Consider the following 14,566-nt stretch of genomic DNA (forward strand, 5'->3'; position numbering starts at 1 on the left):
TCAGAACAGAACAGAACAGCGTGTAGAAACAAACAGAACTATGCTGCTGCCATGTATCTTTCCTGATGCGTCTTATGCAGCGCCCAGAACAGAACAGATGGTGCCTGCTTCCCAAGAGATCTTGCCCCTACCCCCCTTTTCTCATATCCCCCCCAAAACCCACCTCTTTTCAGTAGCGTTGCACTGTTGTGTCGCTTACCGCCCGACTGCAGGAGAGGAGCTGAAGGAGTCCCCGATCAACAGGTCGGTGCACGCTGGAGTCCACTCAGGTCTCTTCTCCCCGTCGGATGTGGCAAGACGAACCGGGCAAGGCTGTCAGCTCAGTCCCATCTGGGGTGCCAAAACTGTTATCCCACAAGTGTGAGGCCGGTGTGTGAGACGCCAATATACACACAGGGCAGAGGTATTTTTATTTCATGTCTGCGCAGAGATGGGTGCTAGGGGGTAGCTCCACAAAGCTAGCACAAAGTTCAGTCATACAGGTACAGTATTTATACAGTCTAGTTATGCATATGCATAAGTAATTACACAAAGCAGTTTTCTATTGGTCTACATTTCTCTTATTTCAACTTAAAGCTACAGTGCTACTTTAATATTCTGCGCATGCTCAAAGGTGAGGGGTCTCTGCTTGGGCTGGGGTCTCCAGCTCAAGGGGTGTGACTTTTAGTATTATAATGAGGATAGTTCGCGTGAGGGTGCTTCTTATCACATTTCTGCTAGTAGCTCCTGATAGACTACAATTTCAGATGGTTCCCAAAACATCTTAATTAGCTTACATATTTCTCCAGGATGTGCTTTACTCCCAAGGACAGTAATTCTTGATTAGATGTTCCAGTCTGAATCCCCCTTATCATCTTTATGTAAGTCCCAGCCTTCCACCAGCTCCTGATAGACTACAGTGATGCTGGGTCTCCATGCAAAGGACCAGGTGGAGAGCATGTGGCAGGAGGCCGATAAGCAAAGGGACAGTGCATGAGAGGAGACACTCGGGACATATGTCCTCCTTTCCAGGCCACTGGAGAGCAACAGGCACTTTGAAAGTGCAGTTTATTTGACCCATATCACATGCTTACCTCGAGAGGGATTGCTCTCCCCTTGACTACAGGAGGAACGTAGACAGCAAACTGAGATGGCAGCGTCTCTGCTGTGAATGTCTGACCTAGATGAGCTGAATCCCTTTCCTTCATCCATGCCATTGCTTCCACCCAGGCAGGAGATGCTCCCAATGCGCAGAAACGCCAAGCACCTTCAGATTTCCAATGGGATATTTTTCAAAGCTTGTTGGTATCTTGAAAATCCATTTTCATAATAAATTTTGCACGTGCAACTTCCTGCCAACCTGTGTTAGGGAAACACATTGCAAAGGGTCAGTGGTGCCCTCCAACACCCCCTCAACATCTTCCAGCTCCTTTTTTAGCTGCTTCACATTAAGGGCCTGTTGCTGCTGTTGGGCACAGAGCCGCTTGCCCTGTGCCTTCCCACGCGGGCTCTCACACCCACCGAGCATCCTTCCCTGACACTCGCATCGCCAGTCCCCAAGGCCTCTCTAAACTATACCTGCTCCCACATGCTCAGATGTCCCTTTTCCTCCCCTTAAGATCTATGCGAGCATCCCCCCTGGATGGATCGAGCATATGGCCTGGCATATGGGGCGTTGATGCAGCAGCTGGCACAGAGCAGCGCGGGCTTTGGCGTAGTGGGTGCACGTGTTTGCTGCAAACAAGAAACCCACATGTGTGACGTGACCACGTCCTGCACTTTGAACATCATTGCCTCATTAGGGGGGTTGGTGGCAGTGGCTGCATCCCCTCCCTGCTGCTAGGTTTTGCTCTGATGCTGCTTGTAGGGGCATCGGGAAGGGGGTTGTCTTCCTCATCGGCATTCGGAGTCATCCCCATCTTTCATTCTCCCTTGTTCTCGCCCGGTTGCTTCAGAGCATCACCAGTTGGGACGTGGACATTTATCTCTGGTGCTGCTCACTGTTATTTTGGGGGGTGGGTTGGCAGCCTTCCACCCTTGGAAACAAACCTTTATGGCAGCAACCTGACACCTGCTAATGCAGAGCATGGTCCCCTGAACCAGCCACAGCCGTGTGGATCCCTGATGGCTCCTGCTGCTCTCACCGGCTTGTCTTAGCATGGTCTCCTTCAAAAAAGTCCTCTCGGTTACTTTCTTTTTCCCTCTTGCTCCAAATTTTTTTCTCACTTGTGATTTGCACAGTGGCCCACTGTATCAGACGGGGATGCTGGAGACAAGGAGATGAGGATGCATGGGGATGCTTCCTCCTAGCATTAAATTTAACAGACTGATGAAGCCATTGCCAAGGTTGACCACTCCCCAATGATGATTTGCACCTGTGCAAGGACCATGTGCAGGGAATAGGCTGGCAGAGCACACTCAGATACCTGTGTGCTGCAAGGGAGCCATCAATAAATCTGTGCCTCCCTGTGCCTCAGTTTCTCCTCCAAAAGGAGAAAAAATACTGTCTTCTGTCTGAGATCTAGTGAGGATAGCAGCTAAACACATATTATATGTATGTAGGTCTGCATACGTATTTACACATACATTAGGGTTGTTGAATCTATCTTAAAGTAGATACATATATTATACAGCTTGGCTATTTCTGCTCCAGGGAAAAAGCATCCCTGGTGCTTGGAGCTACAATAACCTTTGTCATTGGCTGAGCTGATCAAACACAAAAGAGCAGGACACTAGCCAGCTGGATGAGGAGCACATCTACATGTGGGCTGCTGCTCCGGCAGTGGTGATTGCCCTCAGCTCTGCCGTTTTCCCATGGGAGATCATCTTCCACCTCCTGTGAAGCACCTGCTTGCTCTTCACTTTCCTCATTCAGCTCTTGTCTTCAAATTTTGGTGTGTCACAGCCTGGCTCCTTCATCCCTGCAGCAGTGCTCGGAGCAAATCACTGCTCACCTTCACTTCAGATCCAAGGACCACATCTCAGAAAGGTTGTGAATGCTGGTAGGCTGCAAAGTACCTGGGGAGAACTTTGTATTTCTAACTGATTTTTCCGTGATTATCATCAAAACTTCCTGACAACAGCGAGGGCCAGAAACATCTCATAAAAGCTGCTTAAATGAGAACCCAGGTTCTGAGAACTCAAGGGCGAAGCCTTAAATATTTCCCAAATGATGCAAAACTCCAGCTAACGTTGCAGAAGCTGGTCCCATCGAGAAAATACTCTTCTGTTTACTATGGAAATCGAGTTGACAGCTACACCTTAAAGGCAGGCAGGTTTACAGCCATTGGTATAAGGATTTGCCAGAGGTTACCTGAGAGCAGAGGAGGGTTTTAGCTGACAACCAGGGTCTGTCCTTAAAACCTCAACCCCTGCCTGGTCTGAGCAAGCCAGCGCCTTGCGTGCTTTGCATTGCCTGCCTACAAATTGGCTGCCTGAATTTAAGATGACCCCTGAGGCTTGAGGCACCGCATGAACTATTAGGAAACCCGATCAGATTTGTGACATCTCAGTCAGTGTCTTCACTGCAGGAAGAAAGAAATAAAATAAAACTTCCAATTATAAAGGGGGGTTGTAGCTTGGAGCTGCTGTTTGGCTTCTTCCTTGGTATTTGCATTTATGTTTTATAGCCTCAATTCCTAAGGAAATGAGCTTTATACAATTGCATAAGATTTATATTTGTCCCCTCTACTCATCTGAACTGGGCAATATTATTAGTGGTACCATGAGGGGAAGAGGAAAACATCAGCCGGGGCCATGTTGGGCATCAGAGGGTCCAGTCCTGGCTCACCCTTGGGCTGCAGGGAATAACCTTCTCAAAATTAGGGTCCCCGTGAGGTTGCCGATGGTTGTGGGTGGGATGTCCCCAACCTCACTGGCCTAATTATTTGGTTGTAGTTAATTGGGGTGCAGAAAACTCTTAGAATCATAGAATCATTTAGGTTGGAAAAGATCCTTAAGATCATCGAGTCCAACCGTTAAACTCCATCTTGATGTGGTTGAGCTTTGTATTTCCTCTGCCTGGCAGGTAGATGTGGTTGGACACGATGGGAGGCGATGAAGGATCGTGCCTGTCCTGGTGCAACCGAGACCCCCAAAACACCTCCAGATGCAGGTACCGGACCACCAATGTCCCCAGCATCGTTCTGGTGGCAGAGCTGTCACCAGGCCACCACACGAGGGCAGTGCAAGTTTGAGCGTGCCAGGGAGCTGCAGAAAGCAGATGAGCAGAAATGGGGAGAAAAGCCCCAAATTGTGCTTATGTTTTTTTTTTCTGCAGACAGATTTCATGCTGGGGTATCGGACATCGCCAGGGGTTGCTCCTCAGCCCAAGCACCCTCAGTGCCAGCCCAGATGCCACATGAAGGGTCACCCTGGAGGGCCACCATGAGGTAGTCCATCACCCATCTCACCATCATTTGATGCCGTAACTTCTCCGGCCCCCAGCCCCACAGCAGCGTTAAGGATACATGAGCCACTCACTGCTTCAGGTAATAGTTTATTTTCTCCAGGGGTGTAAAATGTGCAGCAGGTATGTGTATAGGACTGCCGTTATCTTAGCCAAGAGGAGTCACAACCAAACAAGAGACCAAAACAAAGAAACCTAACAGTATCCTGCCCTACAGCAATTAGTGCAAGTCATCGGTTCAACACACGAAAACAAGGAAAAAAAAAAAAAGGCATTTCCAAGCCACAGGTATTTTCTCTCCTGCCGTCCGGGTGGTGGGGATCCCGGAGGTGGGGCTGGGAGGTGGGATGGGGCTGCGTTTGCTTGGGCTATGTGGGGAGAGTAGGTGTATCTTCTACAAGAAGGGTTTTTTCTCATTTCTTCCCTTTTTTTTTTGGCTTGGAAAGAAAGTCATGTGCAGACCAAGGAGGCGCAGGCTGTCAGAGGTGCCAAAAGGCGACGGCAGACCGTAAAAACCCAACCATGGGCGACCTGCTGCAAAACACAACATTTTCTTAAAATGAGATGGTTGGGGTCTCGCTTCATTTACCCTCTTATCTTAAAACTTTACACACAATCTTCCAGCTTCAGGGCACTGAGACTGTAAATAAAGCACTAAACTCCTCCAAAATGGGTGTGAAAACGCCCGGGATGGGGGCACAGCAGGAGCAGAGCAGAGATGGGGCAGTGTTTGCAGCCCCACCGGTGTCACCAGGAGTCCTGCTGAGGACCACACATTCAGGTCTGAAGCATTTTAGGGGGGATTTTAAGAAATTATTCACTTTTTTTTTCTGCAGGTGACTGCCAAATGGAAAAGCCTCTCGCTTCCCAGAGTGCAGGCTCTTTCTTTCCTTTTTTTTTTTTTTATTTTTTTGGTATTTCATTTCTCCTGCACAACTGGAGGAAGAGGCTTGCTCAGCTCACCAAAGGGTTTCGAGCCAAGGGCAAGGAGTTGCCCATCCAGCTCCATGCCGCTTGTACACAGGAGATGCGCCTTTTGCAGCAACACCTGGTGCAAGCAAATGCTGTGTGTGCAGCATCACCCTGGCACTGTTTCCCCCGCAGTGGTCTGGATGATCCAGCAGATAACAGCAGCTGTTCAGGAGCAAGAGCATAGCCATATGTTGCTGCTAACAAGCATTTACTGAAGCTGGTTTCTTTCTGCGATTCCCATGTGTCTAATTAACAGATTAAGCTCCTCCGAGCAATTTTCAGATTTTTTTCACCCTCCCCTTGCAAATTTTTTTTTTTTTTTGGCATTATAAGCAAACCAGAATATGAGCATAAAATGGGGTTAAAAGCCACAAGATTTAAAAAAAAAAATTAAAAATTTATTTAAATAGCTAAAAAGTAATTAACTTAATTTTAATTTTGCATTTTTTGTGCTCAGAAACACACTGTTTATGTGCTGACCCTGCTGTAGTCCTGCAGGCTCTGAGCACAGATGAGATGCTCAATGACTGCCTGCCTGCCCTGGGAGGGGGATTGATATTTCCATCTTCTCAAGCTACATTTTTAGACTGTGCCCGCAGGTCCAGACCCCTGCCCGAACACCTGATGCTGTGGAGCGCTCCTTGGGAGTGCGAGGGAAGGAAAATAACCGGTGGCTGTGATGAGAGCTCGGGGTGTTTTGCTGGGGTTGCAGCAGGGCATACAACCCATGGGCCTGAGTCCCTGGTCCCCAGGCTTGGGAGGATGGACTTGGACCCTTATTTCCTATTGCATTCCCAGTGGTCGTGGCACTTTTAGTCAAAACAGACTGGGAAGAAGTCAAGCCGACTGAGCTGGGAATGGTCCCTGGGCTGTGCCAGCATCCCATCCTCCTGGAAAAGGTTTTGCCAGGGACTGCCCCATCAGCTGAGCAGAGAGGAGGGAGCTGCGGTGATGGGAACATCCCTCCCCATGGTTAACCTTATCTCGCTGTAGCTATGGGAAAGGAAAGCAGTTGAGTCCAAGCTAGTTTTTCCAAACCACGCTGGTAGGTAGTATAGACAGGTGCCGTTGAAGGTGATCCATCCCACCCTTGGGAGGTCCAGCGTAGGTGAGGTGAATCACCCTCCAGCAGTACCTGCCTCCCTCCAGAGCCAGGACGGCTTCAGAGGAAGGCTGGAAATCACGTTGCAGGTTAGGACACCCAAAAATTAAAGTGTCAACATGTAGCTGTCTCAGTGTGCACAGGGTGTCTGTTACTTCACTTTGAAATGGCTGAATGACATGGGATGAGTCCCACCTTTCCTACCTGGAACCTATTTTCCAGGGTTTTGCACCTCTTTCAAAAATAACAAGGAACTTCTGCAACTCCTGAGTGGCAACATGAATTACAGGGCTCTGTTTGTGTCAGCTGTGTTCATAGAATCATAGAATCATAGAATGGTTTGGGTTGGAAGGGACCTTTACAGGTCATCTAGTCCAACCCCCCGGCAATGAGCAGGGACATCTTCAACTAGATCAGGTTGCTCAGAGCTCTGTCCAACCTGACCTTGAATGTTTCCAGGGATGGGGCATCTACCACCTCTCTGGGCAACCTGTTCCAGTGTTTCATCATCCTCATCGAAAAAAATTTCTTCCTTATATGCAGTCTGAATCTACCCTCTTTTAGTTTAAAACCATTACCCCTTGTCCTATTGCTACAGGCCCTACTAAAAAGTCTGTCCCCATCTTTCCTATAGGCCCCCTTTAAGTACTGGAAGGCCGCAATAAGGTCTCCCCGCAGCCTTCTCTTCTCCAGGCTGAACAACCCCAACTCTCTCAGCCTGTCCTCGTAGGAGAGGTGCTCCAGCCCTCTGATCATTTTCGTGGCCCTCCTCTGGACCCACTCCAACAGGTCCATGTCTTTCCTGTACTGAGGACCCCAGAGCTGGATGCAGTACTCCAGGTGGGGTCTCACCAGAGTGGAGTAGAGGGGCAGAATCACCTCCCTTGACCTGCTGGCCACGCTGCTTTGGATGCAGCCCAGTGCTCATCAGTACCTGCTGCAGCCGGGCCCTAGGAGTCATGGTGAGATGATGAACAAGTAGCCACCATACCACGAGCTGGAAGAGAGCACATGCCCGTCCCGGCTGGGGAAGGGGAGCAGAGCCCTGGGAAGGCACCTCCATGCTTAGCTGGGCTCCCACATGGATACCTGTGGCCTGGAGTCACCGCACAACATCGAAATGGGAAGAAATAGGGTTTTCTCTAGTCCTCCCTCCCCACCCCAAAACATGATCGCCGCCAGCACCTGGCTCCATCCAACCCAACCCAGCGCAACGTGGGAAAATCAACCTTAACTCATTGATTGTCATCAGCATCGCAACGCCAATGACCCCCTTGGGCTGGAGCCCGTACCAGCTAGATGCTTAATTAATGCGTGATTAATTTGACTTTCCAAAAGGTGCCTTTGGAAAGCACCAAATTTGTGTGTCCAGCAAACATCTGTAGACCTGAGGCCACGGGAATGGCCACACTGGCCCGAGGAGGGAGGCAGCTCAGCATCTACAGCGGCTTAGCCTTCTCAGCGTGGCCACAGGCAAGAGAACCAAATCCTGCTAATAATTTAAGAGCATCAATTAATACAGTTTAATAAATACATAAAAGGATCTAGTCTTTTTTTTTTTCCATCCACTTTCTAGCGTCAATGAAAGTTAAGGGTGATTGTCCCGTGAGTAACTAAGGCAAATTTGTTTGTGTGTGATTCTCACTCCTTTTTTGTTTTTGTTTTTGTTTTTTTTTCCCATTGCTTTGTACATAAAGCAATCACATAAAAATAGTTATAAATAGAAAAATTGCAAAGGTTTTTCCCCCCATGACAAATAGGAAAAGCAACCCAACCAACAAATTGAGACAGAAAAACCACCTTGCTTCAAGTCCTTGTAGATTATACAGTACTCAGCATCTTTGGATACTTTACAATGACTCCAAATCATAGACAAAAAAACACCTGAAGTAACCAGTCATCTGCAAAACATCGCTTGTGTAAGAAGTTGATATGGATTAAAAAAAAAAAAAAGTTTGATGCAGTTTTAAGAAGTTTTTTTTTTCTCCATTGACTTGTTGTGCTCAGAGTCTTTGTGGATTTCTTTTTGGAGGAGGAAGTGAGCGTTGGGCAGTTCCTTGGGATTGTTCTGCTATGGATGGTCTCAGAACAGAAGTCCTTCATGCCCTCAAGGGGGGCTGTGGATCCTGGACCCCTTGTGTCCCCACCATGCTCCAGTGGGGAGACCCTCATCCAGCCACCGCTTCAGAGCGGCACCATCAATGGGCAAACCAAAAAATTAATGAACCCGCGGTCCTCTCGTTCCTTTTGATTCTGCTGATGTTGAAAGGTAACAGTAAAAAGAGAAAGAAAAAGCCCTAATTTGTAACATTTGCATTTCTGAGAGCTGGTTTTGTGTAAAAACAGCTTCCCAGGGTACCCGCTGCAAGCCATCTCAGCTGGTGGTGAAACTGAGGTCCCACTACATCCAAGAGGAGCCATCAGAGGCAGATGGCCATCAAAAGCCTTTATTCTCGAGAGTAGCTCATGTTTTTAGGCTCTGAAGGAGGCCACTTTTTGGCCTCAAAAGAAATATTAGATTACTTTCTTATAGGGGTGGCCAGGCCAGGGTCTGCAGGGATGCTGGGAAGGACCCCAGACCTGGTGGCCACTGTGGGCAACCTTCAGCTTGGAGCACCCCATAATTTGTTACCACCTCATCTTTTGAACCAAGAAATGGTGAAGAAATAGTATTTCTACTTGCTTGCAAGTAGACAATCATCTCATCTGCAAGACATCTTTAGTGGACTTCTTTTCCACAAAGATCCCTTGAGACAAACAGCAGGGATATTTGCACACCCAATTTTTTCCCATCGACATTGCAGATTCGGGGACACTCAAGTGTTTTGTAAATTTTTGTCATCAAAATATATATAGGAATTAAGGGGAATTAAGGACACAAATCCAGACATTTCAGAACGGTCAGCGGTGGTGAATTCTGACTCTTTGGTTTGAAATTACTTTTTCATTTCAAAATTCCCACATGGTTTATTTTTGCAAAGCAAGGATTTAATAAAAGCTCAGAATTGAAACATTTCTGATCCTTCAAAAAAATTTTCCTTCACTTTTTCAAGCAACTGAAGTTAAAATACTCAAAATAGGCTTTGGTTCTCCTTCTGAAATTTTGAAATGGCCAAAGAACCAAAATAAGTAAAAAACCCCTTTTCCACCCAGCTTTGCTCCTGGGTGATTTTCTATCATCTCTTTTGTTTTGGATTTTTTTAGGGTCCCAACTCATCCTGCACAGCAGGGCTTTCACCAGTCCTGCAAATCTGATATACCACTGAGAAAGGCAACGGCCAGGATCTTCCCCCTCCCAACATGGCTGCTTGACCTTCCCCTTTATCCCTTGTAGAATAAATTTTGTTGCCAGACATAGCAATTAATTAAAAAACCCCAAAAGTCTTTTTGACCAAAAGGGCCAAGGAATGTAACATATCAAAACCAAGTCTGGACAGCTTGTTGGTGTCCAGCAGGTCCTGCGGGTGGAAAATGGGGAACATCTCCCCAAGAAGAGCCATCTCATGGCGATGGCCATGCCCTGGACTAAGGCAAGTGACATTTTTGGGAGCGTTGAAGAGAGCAGCAGTCCTGGCCTGGCCTTCCCAGACAGAGCTGCGAGCAGTGGGCGGCTGGATAGGGCAGCAAGTGCCCCACAGCCCCAAAGCCAAGTGCATCGCAGAGGCTAAAGTGCCGGTGGCCATGGGGTGCAGCACCTGCCCACCCACCTGCTCGCCCTGGGGATGGCCCCGTGCCCCAAGCCCCGCGGCAGGCCATGGCAGCGAGGGGACGAAGAGCTTCTTGGGAGCCAGACGATGCAAAAGGGTAGGTGGGCACCCCGAGGGAGCCGGTTACCCTGTTGGGAAGGGAGCGGACCCATGATGGGACCGGGCACGGGTTTAGTTGCTCCCCTCCGAGATGGGAGCCACGTGGCCGAGTCCCGCCAAGCTGCTGAAGCCCGTGCTCCAAGGATCGGGAAGGGGGAAGAAGGGTTGAGCAGCGAGGTTTTCATTATGGCCCAGGGCGAAGGTGAAGATGCCCGCGTTCCTCTCCATGTCCAGCTGGGCTCGCCTGAAGAGCTTCATCTGGGTTTCTTCAAACTGGCTCTCCAGCTCCTGCAAGCTGAAGGTGGTCTTGGCCCCGCTCAAAAAGTGCTTGGGGCTGGGGCCGGGAAGGCACATGGCTGCGCTGCCAAGGTGGCCGCTCATCTCCTCCAATGTCGGTGGCATCACGAAGCTCTCCACCGGCGGACCACCAGGAGAGAAGAGCAAGCTGGCTGCCCTCCATGCTGATGGCTTACGTCCTCGCCGGAGTCGCGCAATCCGGCAGCTCTGGCGTTTGATGTGGCGATGGAGGTGGTCAGAGCGGGTGAAGCTCTTGTAGCAGAACTCGCATTGGTAGGGCCGGACGCCCGTATGGATGCGCATGTGGTTCTTCAGATCATAGTTGTGCACAAATTTGGCATTGCAGTGGATGCACAGGTATGGCCGCTCCCCCGTGTGCTTCCGCATGTGGATTTTGAGCTTGTCCTGCCTGCAAAAGAAAAGGTGCTCAGTCAGGTGGCGTGGGCTGGAAGGGATGTGGTTGGGATTGCCCCTTGGATCAGGAGAGGGAAAGGCAATGGGAAGGTGGAGAGCTCATCCCGGGGCTTCCAGCCATGGCACTGCCCCAATGTATGGATACTCTTGTAGGCTGGTGTTTGCATCCAACTCCTCCTTCCCTGGGCGACAGCGCCTAAACACCGCACAGACCCAGCCCTCCACGTCAGGAGTTTGCAGCCCATCCCAAAGAGTTCAAAACAGCATAAATTGGAGGAAAAAAACCCTCTGGAATAAACCCAAAAAACATATGGGAATATCTAAATAAGTACAGCTATATTCCTGCCTGCAAATAAGGAAATTAGTTGAGTTTCGAGAGCCTGGCAATGTGGGGCAATACTGCTTAAATTAAGTCCCTTTTGGAGCTGATTTTCCCTTCCTTTTATCCTTTTACTGACCACTGGGTGTCTCAGGAGCTTTCGTTTGAAGCGGGAGCATTGCACAGGGTGAGGCAGGCAGAGGTGGAGGCAGTGCAAGGGCACTCTGCACCCTCTGTCCTTCCCTGCCATGTTCTCCAAGGCCAGCGCACATCAAGCCTTACACATATTTTGGAGAAGGTTTTTAAATACAGCCATGGAACAGCATAATACCCATCCCAATAGCACTTATTTACAAATATAGTTGTTTTTTTAAGGGGAACATCTAAAAGCAGCAAGAATATTTTCCCAAGCTGGCAGTCCAATCACTATTTTTTTTTCCAATGAATAAGTGTTTCCTTCTGCCGTCTACAAAAATCACAGAGAAGGCATATGATTATAAAAAGCAAAGCTGATTGTAGCTGAACTGAGCCAAGCGCACTGCCTAGGTTGCATGAGCAGAGTTCAAGTAAACAGCAAAGTGGGAGAATTCATATTGTTTTCCAAAGTGCTTTCAGTATGATCCCTCCAAGACATTAGTAATGTGGCTAAGAATACGGAGAATATATGGAGTCATGTCCTTATTATATATAAAATATGTGAGCATGCAAAAAAAAAAGGCAAAAACCACCCAAAAAAATCTATTTATGTTGGCAGGTCAAGCCCTCAAAACTTGCAAGGTGCTGCCTTTGCACTAATTTCTGCCACCCTGCCCGTGTGCATCTCAAAATAGTTTTCAGTGACGTGACCGGCAGCACGCTTGTGTCAGCCACGCCGCGAGGAGTGCAGCCCTGGGATGGGCATCCCTGCAAACCAGTCCCTCAGGATCAAGGATGCAGAGAAGTATCCCTAGAAGGAGAGTCACTTCTTCACCAGATGATGCTTTATTGCCTTTGGGAAACCGGTCCCAGCCTGGTCCTGCATCGGCAGCAGCGCAGGCAGTGGAGATTCTCCCTGCCTGTATGGAGGTTGTAATGAGCTTGCACGACGCTTACAACTCATGCAGATTTTTATGGAGACAGAAAAAAAGCATCTCTTGGTCCCCATGCCAAGCCCAGGGCCAGATCCCAACTTCCCATTCTGAAATTTTCAAAGATGCTGTTATCCCAAGATTTTAACAAGGGCGCGTTTCCCCTGCAAGGGCTGAAATCAGTTCTCAGCGGCAAAGCAGCATGGAAAATTTCATCCCAAACAGATAATGTGCAGCAAAGTCGTAAGCAGATGAACACAGGGGCTCATAATGCGAAGTGTTGGGAAATGTTAATAAAAAGCAGAGCTACCAGCCCCACCTATAATATAATTTAAACCTATATATGTAATGTTTAACCTAACAGGATTGCTTTTCCTAATAAACATGCAGTGTGCCAGGACTGTATAATGTAAATACAGGCAAAGCTTTTTTCAGGCTATTACCCATCTCTGGCATCAGACAGAGAGAAACTCAATCCTCCCTGCCCTGGCAGCATCTCCGTGGGATGGAAGAGAGGTTTTATGGCTCTACCTGGAGAAGCTCAGAGGTTGGGGGGGCGAGATGCTCCGGCTGCGGTGAAGCACCCAGGGGAGGATGTGGCATGGGAAACACAGGCTTTGCGAGATGGGAGCTCAGCTCGCAGGGTCTCTGAAGGAGAACCACGCTCCATGTGTGTGAATAACCTTAATGCAATTGCATTAGGAGAGCGATTAGGGCTCTGCGAGCTGTCACAACACAAATGATAGGAACAAATAACGTTAACCTTTCTGGCTGGAACAGTTTCTCCTTGAGCACTCCGGGGTTGTCTTGGTGGAAAAGCTGAAATATTTGCAGTTTTCTCCAGCGTTTTAGAAGGGTAAAACAGCAGACTAGAAGCTGAGCAGCCTTTGTTTAAGGAAAAAATTAATGAGCTATTAAATGAAGTCCTGCTTCCTGCGATCAGATGTCCCTGGGAGTCGGGAGTGGCAGATCCAGGTGCATGTGGAGTCCTTGCCGTGGGATGCGAAGGGAAAGGGATCTGATGGGGAGGTTGGGGGACTCCCCACCAGGAAAACATATTTTCTCTATTTCCCCCAGTAAATTTGCTCCTCCACAGTTCCTCGAGCGCAGAAATAATGCAAAGGACTGATTCATTCAGAAATCCCATTTGGGAACCTCTGCTTCCCTGCACCCTCATTTCCAGGGGACCCCAAGGGGGACCGTCTGGGCTTGCATCTCCCCGGTGAAGGCACCGCTCACTGCCGTGAGTGCCAGTCCGATGCTTTCGGGAAGCATGAGATTGCCTCCGAGAGCAAAACACGTAACACAAGCGGCGGCGTTCAGGAAATCCCGGCAGAAATTTCTTTCTACGTCTCAATCACTCCACTTTGCTTAAATACACTTTCCCCTAAAGAAGAGCTCTCACATTAAAGTAATGCTGAAAATGGCTAAAAAAACACCAAACCAAAACCAAACAGCTGCGTGCTATTCAAAATACTTCCAAATACATTTAAAAATAAACCAATGTTTTGAAATTTCCACTTTGCTCAGAGTGTTAAAGAAGGAAAAAACCCTCCAGCCTTCAGCTCTGTGCGGGGTGACCCAAATGAACAGCTTCATTTTTGTGAGTGATGATGGGAGACTGCACCGTTGGATTAGTCCCAATTTTCTTTGTGATTATTTTCTTGGGTTAAAGTCCTCCTACCCCTATGCTTTGTATCTAGAAGCTGTTGAGCATATGGGGGGATGTAAAAGCTGTCGGGTTTAACCCTGCATTAGTAATGGGCCACACTAGACCATCTCTGTGTGGAGGTTTTAACCTCCAAGATGCTGATTTAATCTGTCTGGATTAGGTGTCAGGATACCTGAATTCCCACCTGAACCCTCCTACTAACCTTCGCAGTGACTGTGAGTCAGTACCAATATCTCTCCATGCCTCAGTTTCCCCAAACAAAGCCAACAATGCTGCCCTTGCTTGTAAAGGACTTTGGAAGCCCTCTGGGAGGGCTCAGCTCTAGCATTCCCATCATGGGGAAGGTGTCAGTGACAGGTCAAGCCAAGCTATTTCCTCGTCAGCAATTAGCACCCACAGCATCACACCCAGGAGAGCAATGGGGACCGCAGGATGGGGCTGGCCAGGTGGTCCCTCCAGCCCGGGATGCAGCCACACTCACCAGGCTGAACCCATCCTGCTCCTCCCAGCAGAGCCCGCCTGTCTGGAGG

The 14,566-nt window shown here is 48.6% G+C and overlaps 1 protein-coding gene across 6 annotated transcripts in view; it reads right to left on the bottom strand.

Annotated features, from left to right (window-relative positions):
* Positions 1-8,960: 8,960 nt before the first annotated feature.
* ZBTB7C (zinc finger and BTB domain containing 7C) overlaps positions 8,961-14,566 on the bottom strand; it is a 173,002-nt gene continuing 167,396 nt past the window's right edge. For all 6 annotated transcript variants that reach the window (XM_075488795.1, XM_075488796.1, XM_075488793.1 and 3 more), the window contains one exon: positions 8,961-10,973. In XM_075488795.1, coding sequence (XP_075344910.1) covers positions 10,340-10,973 — 634 coding nt within the window. In that variant the 3' untranslated portion in view covers positions 8,961-10,339. The remainder of the gene's footprint in view (positions 10,974-14,566) is intronic.

Source organism: Mycteria americana (genome assembly GCF_035582795.1).
Source record: "Mycteria americana isolate JAX WOST 10 ecotype Jacksonville Zoo and Gardens chromosome Z unlocalized genomic scaffold, USCA_MyAme_1.0 Scaffold_18, whole genome shotgun sequence".
NCBI classification, from domain to species: Eukaryota; Metazoa; Chordata; class Aves; order Ciconiiformes; family Ciconiidae; genus Mycteria; species Mycteria americana.